Source organism: Moschus berezovskii, chromosome 15, assembly GCF_049115385.1.
Source record: "Moschus berezovskii isolate FMDL1 chromosome 15, NW_MosBer_1.0, whole genome shotgun sequence".
NCBI classification, from domain to species: domain Eukaryota; kingdom Metazoa; phylum Chordata; class Mammalia; order Artiodactyla; family Moschidae; genus Moschus; species Moschus berezovskii.
Window position 1 is genome coordinate 36,925,625 of NC_142474.1, and position 18,313 is coordinate 36,943,937.

The 18,313-nt window shown below is 43.5% G+C and overlaps 1 protein-coding gene across 1 annotated transcript in view; it reads right to left on the reverse strand.

Annotated features, from left to right (window-relative positions):
- The window catches only part of CDS2 (CDP-diacylglycerol synthase 2), a 63,754-nt gene extending 47,963 nt beyond the window's left edge, over positions 1 to 15,791 (reverse strand). Inside the window, exon 1 of the mRNA XM_055431959.2 lies at positions 15,473 to 15,791. Coding sequence (XP_055287934.1) covers positions 15,473 to 15,529 — 57 coding nt within the window. The 5' untranslated portion in view covers positions 15,530 to 15,791. The remainder of the gene's footprint in view (positions 1 to 15,472) is intronic.
- Between the last annotated feature and the right edge of the window lie 2,522 nt (positions 15,792 to 18,313).

An 18,313-nucleotide genomic window follows, 5' to 3' on the forward strand; every position in this document is an offset into this window, starting at 1 on the left:
ATTTTGAGCATGACTTTACTAGCGTGTGAGATGAGTGCAATTGTGCGGTAGTTTGAGCATTCTTTGGCATTGCCTTTCTTTGGGATTGGAATGAAGACTGACCTCTTCCAGTCCTGTGGCCACTGCTGAGTTTTCCAAATCTGCTGGCATATTGAGTGCAGCACTTTCACAGCATCATCTTTCAAGACTTGAAATAACTCAACTGGTATTCCATCACTAACATTAAATCACATCTGAAAAATTAACAATTCCTTTAAATATCCAATATTCAAACTTACCCAATAATTTCATTTTTCTCTATATAGCAGTTTGATTGAAACAGGATCCAAATAAGGTACAGAAATCATTAACATGTCTTAAGTCTTTTAATTCGTAGGTTTAATCCTCCATAAATCTATATCATATATTGCTTCCCTCTTCATTTTTTTTTTAAAGTGGGGAGGTGGGTCTCCTTGCCATTTATTTTCTAAAGTAACCAGGGCACTTGTCCAGTGCTGTTTCTCACTGTTCTTTGGATTTCCTGTAAACCAGAAGTTAGCCTAGAGTCTTGAATAGCTTAGGTATGATTTTTTTTGACAAGACTTCTCCATCAGTAGTACTGTACAATATACTCTTATCAAGAAATACACCATATCTGGTTGTGTGATGGTAGTAGCACTGATGGTTATTGCCTCGTTCTAGTCAACCCAATGGTTGTGAAAATATTAATATTCTATCACTCCTCTCTAAATTATCCTATACAGAGAAACTTCCAGTCAACTATTTGGTTACTCTAAGGTACAGTGCATGCAAGAAAGGCATGATAATGCTTCAGAACAACACCATGGCCTCAACAAAATCACACACAGCCACTAAAAATGATAATGGGTTAAAAAGTTTAGATCCGAACAATGTTTAGGGCATATTCTTCACTTATGTACCTGTATTTATTTTTGCTGTGCAGAGGAGCTACTCTTCTTGCAGTACACAGCTTCTCATTGCGATGGCTTCTCTTGTTGCAACTCACAGACTCTAGAGCATGGGCTCAGCAGTTGCATTGTACAGGCTTAGTTGCCCCACCACATATAAGATCTCTCGGGACCACAGATGCAATCATATAAGATTTTTCCAGACCAGGGATGGAATCTGTGTCCACTGCATGGAAGGAGGATTCTTAACCACTGGACCACCAGGAAAGTTCCTAGAGCATATTCTTATAAGTTACAATAGTACATTGTAAGTTACAACAGTACACATAATGCAGGAATGTGCAATGTGTATAAAAAGAAAAATTAACAACGGTTATCTCTAAGTAGCAGGATTAAGGTGATTTCTTTTTTGTGCTTTTACAATGAATATATTTTCATCTATGTCATAGTTTTAAGAAAAAGTTTGAAATACTGTTTACAAAAAACTTTTACAAACCTTAACAATGTGGGGAAATGCTCCTGACAGCATAAAAAAAGTAAGGTTATCATCTAGGAGTATCATTTTAGGGTGTCATGCCTTAAGTCTTTAAGCCATTTTGAGTTTATTTTTGTTTATGATGTGAGTGTGTGTGTGTGTGTGTGTGTGTGCTTAGTCACTCAGTTGCGTCTGACTCTTACGACCCCATAGACCACAGACTGCCAGGTTCCTCTGTCCATGGGATTCTTCAGGGAAGAATACTGGAGTGGGTTGCCATTTCCTTCTCCAGGGGCTATTCCCCACCCAGGAATCAAACCCAGGTCTCTTGCATTGCAGGCAGACTCTTTACTGACTGAGCTATGAGGGAAGCCCTGTGGTGTGAGAGTGTGTTCTAATTTTATACCACTTGCTGAAGAGACTGTCTTTTCTCCATTGTAAATCCTTGCCTCTTTCGTTGAAGGTTAAATGACTACAGGTGTGTGGGTTTATTTCTGAGCTCCTGATTCTGTTCCACTGATTTATGTGTCTGTTTTTGCGCTAATCTGTCCTGTTGCATTACAGTGGCTTTGTAGTATTGTCTAAAGTCTGGGATGGTTATGCCTCCAACTTTGTTCTTTTTCTCCAGGATTGCTTCAGCAATTCCAGGTCTTTTATGTTTCCACACAAATTTTATGATTATTTGGGCCTAGTTCTGTGAAAAATGTCATGGGTAATTTGATGGAGAACATAGGCAAAAATTCTGACATAAATCACAGAAATACTTCCTTAAATCAGTCTCCCAAGGTAAAAGAATCAAAAGCAAAAATAAACAAATCAAACTTACAAGTTTTTGCACAGCAAAGAAAACCATAAACCAAAAGACAACCTACACAATGGGAGAAAACATTTGCAAACAATACAACTGACAACTGACAAGGGCTTAATTTCCAAAATACTCAGTCTCAAAAAATGGCAATATAAAAAATATCAGCTCTATCTCAAAACACAAACAGCTCAATCAAAAAATGGACAGAAGACCTAAACAGACATTTCTTCAAAGAACACAAACAGATGACCAACAGGCACATGAAAAAATGCTCAACACTGCCAATTATTAAAGAAAAGGAAATCAAACTACAATAAGGTATTACCTCACACCAGTCAGAATGGCCATCATCAAAAAGTCTAAAAATAGTGCAGTTGTTGAAAATCTGTCATGCAATGCAGGGGTTCACTCCCTTGTCAGGAGGCTAAGATCTCACATGCCTTGGAACAACTAGGCCCATGGGCCACAACTAGAGTCCTTGCTGCTGCTGCTGCTAAGTCACTTCAGTCGTGTCCGACTCTGTGTGACCCCATAGACAGAAGCCCACCAGGCTCCCCCATCCCTGGGATTCTCCAGGCAAGAACACTGGAGTGGGTTGCCATTTCCTTCTCCAATGTGGGAAAGTGAAAAGTGAAAGTGAAGTTGCTCAGTCGTGTCCGACCCTTAGTGACCCCACGGACTGCAGCCTACCAGGCTCCTCCATCCATGGGATTTTCTAGGCAAGAGTACTGGAGTGGCTTGCCAAATCCCACATGACAAAGAAATCCTGAGTGCCGCAACTAAGACCTGACGCAGCCAAATAAATAAATCAGTGGCTCACTTTTTTATATCTAAAAAAATGATACAAATGAATTTATTTATAGCAGAAACAGGCTATTTAAAGCAGAAACTATTCTATTTAAAACAGAACAGACTCACAGATACAGAAAATAAACTTATGGTTACCAAAGGGGAGGAGGAGAGAAGAGGGATAAATTAGGAACTGAGAATTAACAGATATACACTGTTATAACAGATATCAAATCCCTTACGATTATGCAATAAAAATGATAAATAGATTCAAGGGATTAGATTTGATAGAGTGCCTGAAGAACTATGGATGGAGGTTCGTGACACTGTACAGGAGCCAGTGATCTTGACCATCCCCAAGAAAAAGAAATGCAAAAAGGCAAAATGGCTGTCTGAGGAGGCCTTACAAATAGCTGAGAAAAGAAGAGACGCTAAAGGCAAAGGAGAAAAGGAAAGATATACTCATTTGAATGCAGAGTTCCAAAGAATAGCAAGGAGAGATAAGAAAGCCTTCCTCAGTGATCAATGCAAAGAAACAGAGGAGAACAATAGAATGAGAAAGACTAGAGATCTCTTCTAGAAAATCAGAGATACCAAAGGAACATTTCATGCAAAGATGGACTCAATAAAGGACAGAAATGGTATGGACCTAACAGAAGCAGAAGGTATTAAGAAGAGGTGGCAAGAATACACAGAAGAGCTGTACAAAATAGATCTTCACAACCCAGAAAAGGATGATGGTGTGATCACTCACACTCACCTAGAGGCAGACATCCTGGAATGTGAAGCCAAGTGGGCCTTAGGAAGCATCACTATGAACAGAGCTAGTGGAAGTGATGGAATTCCAGTTGAGCTATTTCAAATTCTAAAAGATGATGCTATGAAAGTGCTCCACTCAATGTACCAGCAAATTTGGAAAACAGCAGTGGCCACAGGACTGGAAAAGGTCAGTTTTCATTCCAATCCCAAAGAAAGGCAATGCCAAAGAATGCTCAAACTACCACACAATTGCACTCACCTCACACGCTAGCAAAGTAACTCTCAAAATTCTCCAAGCCAGGCTTTAACAGTACATGAACCATGAACTTCCATATGTTCAAGCTGGATTTAGAAAAGGCAGAGGAGCTAGAGATCAAACTGCCAACATCCGCTGGATCATAAAAAAGGCGAGAGTTCCAGAAAAACATGTACTTCTGCTTTGTTGACTATGTCAAGCCTTTGACTGTGTGGATCAGAATAATCTGTGGAAAATTCTGAAAGAGATGGGAATACCAGACCACCTGACCTGCCTCTTGAGAAACCTGTATGCAGGTCAGGAAGCAACAGTTAGAACTGGACATGGAACAACAGACTGGTTCCAAATCAGGAAAGGAGTACATCAAGGCTGTATATTGTCACCCTGCTTATTTAAATTATATGCAGAGGACATCATGCGAAATGCCAGGCTGGATGAAGCACAAGCTGGAATCAAGATTGCTGGGAGAAATATCAATAAACTCAGAGGTGCAGATGACACCACTGTTATGGCAGAAAGTGAAGAAGAACTAAAGAACCTTTTGATGAAAGTGAAAAAGTAGAGTGAAAAAGTTTGCTTAAAGCTCAACAACATTCAGAAAACTAAGATCATGGCATCCAGTCCCATCACTTCACAGACAGCATATTAAAAAAGAGACATTACTTTGTCAACAAAGGTCCGTCTAGTCAAGGCTATGGTTTTCCAGTAGTCATGTATGGATGTGAGAGTTGGACTATAAAGAAAAGTGAGCACTGAAGAATTGATGCTTTTGAACTGTGGTATAGGAGAAGACTCTTGAGAGTCCCTTGGACTGCAAGGAGATCCAACCAATCCATCCTAAAGGAAATCAGTCCTGAATATTCATTGGAAGGACTGATGTTGAAGCTGAAACTCCAATACTTTGGCCACTTGACATGAAGAACTAATTCGTTTGAAAAGACCCTGATGCTGGGAAAGATTGAGGCCAGGAGGAGAAGGAGATGACAGAGGATGAGATGGTTGGATGGCATCACCGACTCAATGGACATGAGTTTGGGTAAATTCCAGGAGTTGGTGATGGACAGGGAGGCCTGGCATGCTGCGGTTCATGGGGTCGCAAAGAGTCAGACACAACTGAGCGACTGAACTGAACTGATACAGCACAGGGAACTATATGACGTATCTTGTAATAACCTATAATGGAAAAGAATCTTAAAAAGTAGACTGTATATATAAACTGAATCACTCCTGTACACTTAAAACGGATACAACATTATAAATGAACTACATGCATGTTAAGTCACTTCTGTTGTGTCTGACTCTGTGCGACCCTATGAACTGCAAGAGACTGCCAAGTTCTTCTGTCCATAGAATTCTCCAGGCAAGAATACTGGAGTGGGTTGCCACACCCTCCTTCAAGGGATCTTCCCAACTCAACTACATTTGAATTAAAAAAAAAAAAAACAGGCAAGCTACCAGACCATGAGTGGTAGCGTTACAGCCATGTGTAGCAATATGCACAGGAGGAAAAGGCATTTGAACAATGGTTGCTTTCCTGAACGATGAGATTACAGATGGATTTCATCATCATTTGCATACATTCCTGTGATTTCTATAATACATACATGTCTGATGAAGTATTGAGATGTTGTTGTTCAGTCACTTGGTCATGTTCGACTCTTTGTGACCCCATGGACTGCAGCATGCCGGGCTTCCCTGTCCTTCACCATCTCCTGGAGTATGTTCAAACACATCCATTGAATCAGTGATGCCATCCAACCATCTCATTCTCTGTCATCCCCTTCACCTCCTGCCTTCAATCTCTCCCAGCAGCAGAGTCTTTTCCAATGAGTTAGCACTTTGCAACAGGTGGCCAAAGTGTTAGAGCTTCATCTTCAGCATCAGTCCTTCCAATAAACATTCAAGGTTGATTTCCTTTAGGACTGACTCATTTGATATCCTTTAGGATTAACTGGTTTGGTTTGCTGTCCAAGGGACTCTCAAGAGTCTTCTCCAACACCACAGTTTGACGGCATCAATTCTTCAGCACTCAGCCTTTTTTACTGTCCAGCTCTCACATCCGTATATGACTACTGGAAAAACCACAGGTTTGACTATTCGAACGTCTGTTGGCAAAGTATGCATGCATGCACGCTAAGTCGCTTCAGTCATGTCCGACTCTTTGCGACCCCATGAACTGTAGCCCTCCAGGCTCCTCTGTCCATGGGATTCTCCAGGCAAGACGACTGGAGTGGGTTGCTATTTCCTTCTCCATGTCGGCAAAATAATGTCCCTGCTTTTTAATATGTTGTCTAGGCTTGTCACTGATTTTCTTCCACGGAGCGTCTTTTAATTTCATGGCTGCAGTCACCATCCATAGTGATTTTGGAGCCCAAGGAAATAAAGTCTGTCACTGTTTCCATTGTTTCCCCATCTACTTGTCATGAAGTGATGGGACCAGATGCCATGATCTTAGATTTTTGGAAGTTGAGTTTTAGGCCAGCTTTTTCACTCTCCTCTTTCACTTTCATCAAGAGGCTCTTTAATTTCTCTTCGCTTTCTGCCATAAGGGTGGTGTCATCTATACATATGAGGCTATTGATATTTCTCCCAGCCATCTTGATTCCAACTTGTGGTTCATCCAGCCCGACATTTCGCATGATGTACTCTGAAGAGAAGTTAAATAAGCAGGGTGATAATATACAGCCTTGACGTACTCCTTTCCCAATTTTGAACTGTCCATGTTCAGTTCTAACTGTTGCTTCTTGACCTGTATACAGATTTCACAGGACGCAGGTAAGGTGGTCTGGTATTCCCATCTCTTTAAGAATTTTCCAGTTTGTTGTGATCTACATAGTCACAGGCTTTAGCATAGTCAATGAAGCAGAAGTGTTTCTGGAATTCTCTAGCTTTTTCTATGATCCAACCCATGCTGGCAGTTTAATCTCTTTCCTCTGCCTCTTCTAAATCCAGCTAGTACATCCAGAAATTCTTGGTTCACATACTGTTGAAGACTAGTTTGAGAAAGAAGAGAGGCGAAAGGCAAAGTTTCGAGAAAAGGAAAGACAAACCCATCTGAATGCAGTTCCAGAGATTAGCAAGGAGCACACTGAGATGAGGGAAGATCTTAAATGGATTTTGAGAAAACAGGACTTCAATAGGTAGAGGTGGAAAGAGGGGTGACAGAAAACAAGCATATTTCTTAGGGTTGGAAATATCAAGAGGCAAGATTCATGTCACAGAAGCCCCAAGCAGGAAGGGGGTTGGTTAAAAGACGAGGTCATAAAGGACCAAATTTAAGAGATCTGAAAAGAGGGTCAGAATTTTTTTCTTCCCTTCTGTAACTCACAGAGTAATTTCAGAGCTGTTCAAAGAAAGGTCAGGAGGACTAGAAGAGGCTGAGAGTAAATCCTAAAGGAAGGTAACTCAATTAGAAGTATTTACAACTAGTTCAGGCATCAAGTCCTGAACTATCTTAAATATGCAAAAGCAATAGTTAAGGAATCCAGGTATCATCTGATGTGAACATCTGGCCTGGACTAGTTGAGGGAGCAGAGACACAGGGACTAATGGATTCCCAACTGGAGCCGAGCAGACAGGAGGAGGAAGGCCAACGTCTAAAAGGAGAAAATCAGATTTGAGACAAAGTAAGTTTGTGCTGACTGAGGTATACACACGCCTAGGAATTTCCTGCAGATCACTAAAATCACAGGACTTGCAGGACACAGACTGTGGATACAAGGCTTTGAGAGTCACCCACTGAGGGATTTAGGTCAGTGACACATATCCTCTCAATGTCAGAGACCCAAGAGCAGAGAATGCTGCCAGTAAATCTCAAATCTCAAGGGCTCTTTAAACAATGCAGCAAAGTCTTCACAGAGAAGTCCCAGGCTGGTCCTGGGGTGACTCTAATACAAAAGAGCTGCTGCCAAAAAGCAACAAATTCAAAGGACAGTTCGGGTTCTTCCATGCCAGCAGCAGGTGCTCATGAGCACTATTTCCTGGCAGGGGTAGGCTGTTGCTGGGGAGCAGAATCAGGGAGGTAGGAGGGAGGTGTTCACAGTGTACACCATCACCTGTCAAATTCTGAGACATGCACACACTGTCTAGTCAAAATAACACAAAGTTTAACCTTCCTTAAAAGGTCACTCTAAATAAATAAATTAAAGGTCACTCAACTGAGTGGGCCCTATGCCATCCCCACTGCCGAGGCAAACTTGAGCAGAAGAATAAAGACCAGGCAGTGGCAGGGTGAACTGCCTAATGGGGGCCAGGACTGCCCTGGCTGGCACTGCACTACTGCCCCAACCAGGCAACTACTGAACAGCAAGGCTTGGAAGGCAAAAACTCAACCCAACTCTAGGAACAAATCAGTATTCTTCACAGGAGAGGCTGGCAAAATTAACAGTCAACAGTCTCTTTTCCAAACCAGACACAGTCTGTTAAGTGAAAAGCTGTGTTTTGTTACCCCCACAGCCTCCAGCACCAGGCAGGAAGGCTGGGGAGACTGGCACAGCACAGGGAGCAGGTTAAAAAACTGTGTGCAGGAAAGTTACTTGGCAAGCCCTCTGCAACACTAACAAGTTCAATACACTCCATCTATGTGGATCTTAGAAAAGATAGCAGAGTGCACAAATCAGAAACAATGATGCACAATTTTTTTCAAACTTTAAAGGGTGATTATGTGCACTATTACCAAAGCCTTTGACTGTGTCGATCACAATAAACTGTGGAACATTCTGAAAGAGATGGGAATCCCAGACCACCTGACCTGCCTCTTGAGAAACCTGTATGCAGGTCAGGAAGCAACAGTCAGAACTGTACATGGAACAACAGACTGGTTCCAAATAGGAAAAGGAGTACGTCAAGGCTGTATATTGTCACCCTGCTTATTTAACTTATATGCAGAGTACATCATTAGGAATGCTGGGCTGGAGGAAGCACAAGCTGGAATCAAGATTGCCGGGAGAAATATCAATAACCTTAGACATGCAGATGACACTACCCTTATGGCAGAAAGTGAAGAGGAACTCAAAAGCCTCTTGATGAAAGTGAAAGAGGAGAGTGAAAAGGTTGGCTTGAAGCTCAACATTCAGAAAACGAAGATCATGGCATCTGGTCCCATCACTTCATGGGAAATAGATGGAAAAACAGTGGAAACAGTGTCAGACTTTATTTTTTTGGGCTCCAAAATCACTGCAGATGCTGATTGCAGCCATGAAATTAAAAGACGCTTGCTCCTTGGAAGGAAAGTTATGACCAACCTAGACAGTATATTAAAAAGCAGAGACATTACTTTGCCAACCAAGGTCCATCTAGTCAAGGCAATGGTTTTTCCCGTGGTCATGTACGGATGTGAGAGTTGGACTGTGAAGAAAGCTGATCGCCGAAGAATCGATGCTTTTGAACTGTGGTGTTGGAGAAGACTCTTGAGAGTCCCTTATACTGCAAGGAGATCCAACCAGTCCATTCTAAAGGAGATCAATCCTGGGTGTTCATTGGAGGGACTGATGCTAAAGCTGAAACTGCAATACTTTGGCCACCTCATGCGACGAGTTGACTCACTGGAAAAGACTCTGATGCTGGGAAAGGTTGGGGGCGGGAGGAGAAGGGGACGACAGAGAATGAGATGGCTGGATGGCATCACCGACTCTGTGGACATGAGTTTGAGTGAACTCCGGGAGTTGGTGATGGACAGGGAGGCCTGGCGTGCTGTGATTCATGGGGTCGCGGAGAGTCGGACACGACTGAGCGACTGAACTGAACTGATGTGCACTATGAAATTAGAAGAGTCATTTCTAAAGCTTCCCAGATACATTCAAAATTATGATTTCTTGAAATCAGTGGAGAAAGAATGGATTATTTGGAGCCAAAAGTGATATAAAATCCTGGACGTTTTTCCCTATGAGCACAGACACCAGCCCTCTCTCAGAGCTAGTGAGACTGTCTACAGCAGACCTTGGGTTCAGTGAACATTCTAAAAGAAAATGTGTAAATACTGAATGACATTGTTTTAGGACAAATAGTTCTAATACTAAGAGCCATCAACCAGAAAGCATTTATTCTGAGTAGCTTCCCATGAAGCTCAGAGTGAGGAGAGGACAACTTGCTAGGAGTTCCTTTCAAGGATACCCAAGTGGCTGCTCCCAAGGGTGAACTTAAAATATATAAATCACTTTTCCAATAACCAGGAAAACAGGACCTAATCAACTTTTTCTACCAAAAAAAAAAAAAGTTTTCTCAGAGTTTCAACATTCACTCAGGAACACACACACGTTTATATACATATATATATATTTGACATTTTGAAAGATTTTGCTATTTTCGTGAAAAAATAGGAGATATTTGGGCTTTTTTAAAAATCAAAGTCAACCAACACAGAAACTTTTAAAGTCTGTAAATTAAGTCTGTATCTACAAGGCAACATTATGCAACATAATGAGTAAAAAGAAATCAGAAAACCTTCATACTATTAACAACTCTGCATCTAACCAGCTGTGTGATACTGAGCAAGTAACAAGCTCTCTGGGCTACTCTAGTAGCTATAAAATAACTAGCCCTAAAATCCCTTCCAGTTCTAACATCTGATAAGAGCAATTTAATATTTTTTAAAATGTTAAAGGCTAATGAAATATCACATAAATTTACACAAAACATTTTAAACAAAATTTCCTTTGCAAAAAACTAATTTTAAGAAGCCATAAGTTGGAAAGTAACTGAGTTTTCAAAGTAAAATTATACTGTTTGATCAGCAACTTAAAATACTGGGTCATATGACAAACTAATCTTTCATCTTCTCTTTCCATTTCATTCTGGGAACCATAGTTGAGGTTTACTGATTATTCAAAACCTAAATTATTTCTCAATGTAAAAAAAAAAAAAAAGATTGAAAGAATAAAGCATTTCTCCTGCATCTGAAGTAGTCAGAGCTCTGAAAACAAGATTTTATTATTTCAGTAGTTCACTTTCAAAGTCTAGCAGAAAACTATGTTTAATTATTTACCACTATTCTAAAATATGCTATGAAAGTGAAAGTCTTTCAGTCATGTCCAATTCTTTGCAACCCCATGGACTATACAGTCCATGAAATTCTCCAGGCCAGAATACTGGAATGGGTAGCCTTTCCCTTCTCCAGGAGATATTCCCAACCCAGGGATCGAACCCAGGTCTCCCAAATTGAAGGCAGATTCTTTACCAGCTGAGCCACGAGGGAGGTCTGAAAAAGCTATTAGTGAAAGACAACTGCATGCAGCAATATTCCTTCTACAGCTGAAGTTTGACTGTGATTCTGAGCACTGAAAAATTCAGTAAGAAAATGAACTGAAAAGGTGGGTCATAGAAGGCCAAGCTCTGTCTATAAAATTTTCTTTCCGTTCCGTTCCATTCAGTCGCTCAGTCGTGTCCGACTCTTTGCGACCCCGTGGACTGTAGCCTACCAGGCTTCTCCGTCCATGGCATTCTCCAGGCAAGAATACTTTTCTTTAAAAGGTGATAAATAGGAAGACTACTCTGAACACTTATAACTTGGAGATTTAATCATCTTCCAAGAGTAGAAGGTGAATATTAGTTTTTTCCTGTAAAGCTACATTTCAACCAGAAACAATAGCTTAACACAATACAATGTGAAAATTTCTGCTCTACATATGTAACATGCATACTCATTTAATCCACATGAATAGCCTCTGAAGCACATGCTACTTTTTATCACCCCTCATTTTAGAGATGGACAAGCTGAGGCTTTTATGCAAGTTAAGTGATTTGTTCAAAGTTACACAGCTGGTATGAACTAGGAAAATGGCAACCCACTCCAGTATTCTTTCCTGGAAAATTCCATAGACAGAGGAGCCTCACAGGCTACAGTCCATGGGGTGGCAAAGAGTTGGACTGAGTGACATCACACACACACACATACACACACAGCTCGTAAGTGGCACTGTCCAGGCTGATGATAGCTCTAGCTGACTGTTATGCCCCTGCTCTTAAAACCACCATCTTCAGTTAAAATCTAAACTCTCCTTTCTAAATGATGCCTTTATTTCATCTTTATACTGGTTTCATTGATCTAGAAAGCAAGCCTTGAATGAGTAAAGCTCTAGTTTAAACAGCACTCTAGCACCTAAGGACAGTAGAAAACTCCACATCCTTCCTTCTAACCTCCAAAACAAAGTCTCCTGCAATGCCAACCCAATCATAAATTTTAAGATGCCAATGTTTTGGCCCAAGTTCCATTCTCTCCTTTCCTAAGCTCCAATGGAAAAACATGGAACGATGGGAGGAAGATCATTTCCAAATCTTAAACTCCCAGTTTCTTGGTTTGGCAACAATACTGTGCTTTTGGGACTTTAAAATTATAAGCACGGTTCCCAGAGGAAAAATTTCCTTTATTAGTAACTGGCTTGACAATTCCATTCTAGGATGCTAAATATAATACATTCTGACTTTTATAATAATAAACACATTCCCCAGATTATTTTGAAATGACTGTTTATTTAAATTTTGTCACACCAGCTAGGCAACTGTAGCACTTTTTCCTAAATCTTTCAAATTTGTTTCAGTTCTTTTAATGAATTGATCTGACAGTTTTCTGACTTCTACTATGAATTCAGATAATTCTACTGCTGCTGCTGCTAAGTCACTTCAGTCGTGTCCAACTCTGTGTGACCCCATAGACGGAAGCCCATCAGGCTCCCCCGTCCCTGGGATTCTCCAGGCAAGAACACTGGAGTGGGTTGCCATTTCCTTCTCCAATGTGTGAAGGTGAAAAGTGAAAGTGAAGTCGCTCAGTCGTGTCCGACCCTTAGCGACCCCACGGACTGCAGGCTACCAGGCTCCTCCATCCATGGGATTTTCCAGGCAAGAGTACTGGAGTGGCTTGCCATTGCCTTCTCCGATAATTCTATGAATTTCAAATAAGAAAGCTGGAATTTCGCCATTTATTTCCCTTAAAAGATACCCGTATTTTACTATTTTTGATTTTCTTAAATTTTAACCCAAGAATATCAGCAAAGTCAGAATCATGGAGGTAAGTTTTACAAACTATGAAATAAAATAAACCTAATTTTAATACTTTATATACATTCATGTGATGGCTCAGACGGCAGTGAACCCACCTGCAAGGCGGGAGACCTCAGTTTGATCCCTGGGTTGGGAAGATCCCCTGGAGGAGGGCATGGCCAGCCCCAACCCAGTATTCTTGCCTGCAGAATCCCCATGGATAGTAGTCTGGCAGGCTACAGTCCATGGGGTTGCAAAGAGTCAGACACAACTGAGTGACTAAGCACAGCATACATTCATCAAAGACAAATAAAGCATTTCACAGTTTTAAAAAGGAAGCTTTATTATTAAAAATCCCATGCATGGTAATCCAGAAATATTGGCAATGGGGCAACTGCCTTGTTCTGAGCTAATGGACTGTGTGTGGAGCAATAAGCATTCAGTGAACCTCAAAGCCCCAGGCATTCTCTGATCACAGGAGCAGTTTAAGTGAAGTTGTAAAAAAATTGAACTACCTTAGCTGCATAGTTCTTCATACCCTCCCTACCTAAAACAGGGGATGGGAAATTACTTAATAATCAGCTGGCACTTTTGTCTGGAAAATGGATCCAGGCAGTTGGATGGGGAGGGTAGAAATTTTGTTTTACCTCATAACCTCACGGTTTTGGGGTATGTGGGTGTGGGTTTGCTTGTTTTTACCATTAAGTCTAATTCTTACAAGTAGCTTTTTAACATACATCCCACTAGGTATCATGCTTTATTTTCTGACTGCTCTTTTCACACCTGAAACCACAAAGTCCCATTAACATCAAGACTGATCTCTCACCCTATACAGGGCTGCTGCTGCTGCTAAGTCACTTCAGTCGTGTCCGACTCTGTATGACCCCATAGACGGAAGCCCACCAGGCTCCCCCATCCCTGGGATTCTCCAGGCAAGAACACTGGAGTGGGTTGCCATTTCCTTCTCCAATGTGTGAAAGTGAAAAGTGAAAGTGAAGTTGCTCAGTCGTGTCTGACCCTTAGTGACCCCACGGACTGCAGCCTACCAGGCTCCTCCATCCATGGGATTTCCTAGGCAAGAGTACTGGAGTGGCTTGCCATTGCCTTTTCCGTATACAGGGCTACACAGCCTCAAAATATCTGGTAACTTCCCAACAGGCAAATGCATGGTGGCAACAGAGCTCTTCCAGGTCAAACTAGGGTATTTAATGGGAATATTAGAAACTTCAAAGTACCTTGTCTCTGTAAGTGACTCTTCAACTTGCAACCAAAATTTTCTCCAAAACATACTCTAGAAATCAAATTCTATTATCTTTCACCCTTCTAGTATAACTGCTGTTGACACCCTGACACCAAATCTTGGCTTTCTTCCTTCCTGTATCTCCCTAACGTTCCTTTCCTCCAGTTTTCTAAAATGGAAAGCTACATAAATGGGTATTGAGGGCCTGATGTAGGGGCAACAGGGATTGGTTGGGAGCAACTGTTTCTCAATTCCAGCCAAACATTAATCAGCTGTGAATATGATGGCAGATCTTCCAATGATCCAAAATAGGCAATAAATTCAAACGGCTGGGAGAAATAGTCTGTTTTTTTAAAGCAACACAGGGACCAAAGAAAACAACTGCAGGTCACCAGTTGGTAACCCGCGAGCCAGACACTCTCTTTCATTCTGGTCCAGGCTCCCTCAGTCCAATTTACACATCATTGGTCATCAATCCACCAAACAACACTGCTCCTGACCACGACAAACTCCAGGCTTGAAATACTACCACGAAGTTTGTGCTGTCATTTAGCATCCACAGTAACAAGGCCACTCCTCACCTTCCCTACACAGACCTTTCACTTCAACCAAAGAAGTCTACTCATCTCATCCCTCACCCCCCCAAGATGGCCTCTGTTCTACCCTCCTCTCTACCCCAACAAAGCCCACATCTGAAGCAGGAAACAAGTCCATCTTTGGGGAATATATCTTTCAACAGCTAATGACTGCATAACTTCTCTGCTTAAAGCCAACAGATTTAACTTTCGAGAAGGAGTTTAAATCTCCTAACAGGCAAATCTCATGGCCTCGTCTTGATACACCTTCACTCCTCAACAAATAACGGGAGATCGGAGAGGCTAAGTCACGCTCTGAGGAATCTTTGCGGGGTCTCGACGTTTTCACACCCGGGAACGCCTGGGGAGTGGGACCATCACCACCCGCCCCCCGCCCCAATCAGTCCTGCGAGGCAGGCGGACGTGCGCAACCTCCCGCGCTTTCCTTCATGCGCCGCGGAGATACCAACCCCAACCGGACCCCAGAGCCGTGTCCTCGGGACCTCGACCTGCTGAACCCTGCCGCGAGCTCCGCGGGACCCCGCACCCAAGGACCCTCCGCCCTAGTGAGGCCCGATGCTGCCGGCGGCCGCGCCAGAGTCAAATGGCGAGACGACCCCTCTCTGAGCTCCCCCCACGGACTTATGGTGGACGCTGCTTCCGCGGCGCCCACCCGGTGCCGCCGCTACCTTGTCCTCGGGCGGAGCTTCCGGCTCGCGGGCCACCCTCTGCCTCAGCTCCGTCATGCTGGAGACACCAGCGCTTAGTCGCCGCTGCCGCGTAGTGCAGACACCGGGGCCGGCGCGCGGACTCTGCTCGGCCAGCCCCGAGTAGCCAAAGCAGCGCGCACCTACGCAGCGCCTCGCTAGCCCCACCGCAGCCCGGCCGCCAGCCCTGGACCTCGGCCCCGCCCGGCGCAGCCGCCGCCCTTTCACCCGGGCGGAGCTTGACCAGCCTTCTCCAGCCTCTGCCTGCGAGCTCCTTTTCTGGCAAAGGGCTGGAGGGAGGGCGCAGGCGCACCACCGCCATCACGGCCCGGGAGATCCACCAATGGCGCGAACCCGTTGGGGAGGCGGGGCGGAGGCGGGGCAAGTGAAACGTAGTGGAGAGGCGTGCGCTATTAGACAGTGGCATGAGGGGGCGGGAAAAGGCGTGCGTTTCGGAAGGAGACTAGCCAATGGGAACTCGAGCGCTGGCGCCCAGGGTCTTAGAGGTTAACAACTTGCTGGGGATGATAGACTACCTCCCCAGTCTCCAGCCTGCCTAGTCAGTACTTTCTCTCACATGGCTAGGTATCCGCTTATTAGGCCCTGAGCGGAAAGGCCTGGGGAGCCCACCTGTGTAAAAGGAGGAGATTACTGATAAGGAAGTGAAAGTCAAACTTCAGTCTGTATCGTCTGCTTCATGTGCTGGGCACTGAACTACGTAATCTAATTTATCTCATTTAAACTGCACAACACTTGGAAGTGGATATGATTTTCATCTTACAGCTAGGGTTTTCCACGGTTATTCAGATTTCTTTTCTGCCTTCTGAACTACTGAAAAACCTTTTAGGTGGGGAGGAATGCTGCCTACTTTGTTCGCAGCCGGATCCCCTCTGTACCTGACACATCCCAAGTCCCGAATGAGTGAGGTTTCTCCTAAAAGAAAATGATTTAGCCAAGGTCTCACGGCTAAGACGTGCCCACTAAGAATTAGAACATAAATCTATTTGCCACCAACGCCAGCTCGAACATACTCCCGGCCTTCTTAAATTCATTGTTTATATTTGTTACTCAGCATTGCTTTCAGCAGTTCCTGTTTGCTGCCTTGTAAGTGATGTACTGATGCTGAAGCTGAAACTCCAACACTTTGGCCACCTCATGCGACGAGTTGACTCACTGGAAAAGACTCTGATGCTGGGAGGGATTGGGGGCGGGAGGAGACGGGGACAACAGAGAATGAGATGGATGGATGGCATCACTGACTAGGTGGGCATGAGTTTGAATGAACTCCGGGAGTTGGTGATGGACAGGGAGGCCTAGCGTGCTGTGATTCAGTTCAGTTCAGTTCAGTCGCTCAGTCGTGTCCGACTCTGCGACCCCACGAATCACAGCACGCCAGGCCTCCCTGTCCATCACCAACTCCCGGAGTTCACTCAAACTCATGTCCATAGAGTCGGTGATGCCATCCGGCCATCTCATTCTCTGTCGTCCCCGTCTCCTCCCGCCCCCAATCCCTCCTAGCATCAGAGTCTTTTCCAGTGAGTCAACTCGACGCACGAGGTGGCCAAAGTATTGGAGTTTCAGCTTTAGCATCAGTCCTTCCAATGAACACCCAGGATTGATCTCCTTTAGAATGGACTGGTTGGATCTCCTTGCAGTCCAAGGGACTCTCAAGAGTCTTCTCCAGCACCACAGTTCAAAAGCATCAATTCTTCGGTGATCAGCTTTCTTCACAGTCCAACTCTCACATCCATACATGACCACGGGAAAAACCATGGCCTTGACTAGACGGACCTTGGTTGGCAAAGTAATGTCTCTGCTTTTTAATATGCTATCTAGGTTGGTCATAACTCTCCTTCCAAGGAGTAAGCATCTTTTAATTTCATGGCTGCAATCAGCATCTGCAGTGATTTTGGAGCCCAAAAAAATAAAGTCTGACACTGTTTCCACTGTTTCCCCATCTATTTCCCATGAAGTGATGGGACCAGATGCCATGATCTTCGTTTTCTGAATGTTGAGCTTCAAGCCAAACTTTTCACTCTCCTCTTTCACTTTCATCAAGAGGCTTTTGAGTTCCTCTTCACTTTCTGCCATAAGGGTGGTGTCATCTGCATATCTGAGGTTATTGATATTTCTCCAGGAAATCTTGATTCCAGCTTGTGCTTCTTCCAGCCCAGCGTTCCTCATGATGTACTCTGCATATAAGTTAAATAAGCAGGGTGACAATATACAACCTTGACGTACTCCCTTTCCTATTTGGAACCAGTCTGTTGTTCCATGTCCAGTTCTAACTGTTGCTTCCTGACCTGCATACTGTGATTCATGGGGTCGCAAAGTGTCTGACACGATTGAGCGACTGAACTGAACTGATGTAAAACAAGTATAAAATGGCTGGGGCCCCTTCCCTTAGCATCTTGTAATTTAACAAGGAGAGAAATTTGCACACATAGGAGATGCAATTTTGTGTTAGCAATTTTGACCTGAACTGTGAGGTTTGGGGAAAATAGTGAGAATTCTGAACAGGATGTTTTATTTTCTTGATTTCTGTGAAACTAGATCCCCAAATGCCTGTAACACTGCTTACAGTCTACAGTAAAGTAGACGTGACTTCCGTGCTAAGTTGCTTCAGTCCTATCCAACTCTTTGCAACCCAATGGACTGTAGCCCACCCGGCTCCTCTGTCCATGGGATTCTCCAAACAAGAATACTGGATTGGGTTGCCATGCCATCCTCCAGGGATAGAACCCATGTCTCCCTCCTGCACCCAGGGATAGAACCCATGTCTCCCTCCTGCACTGCAGGTGGATTCTTAACTATGAGCCACCG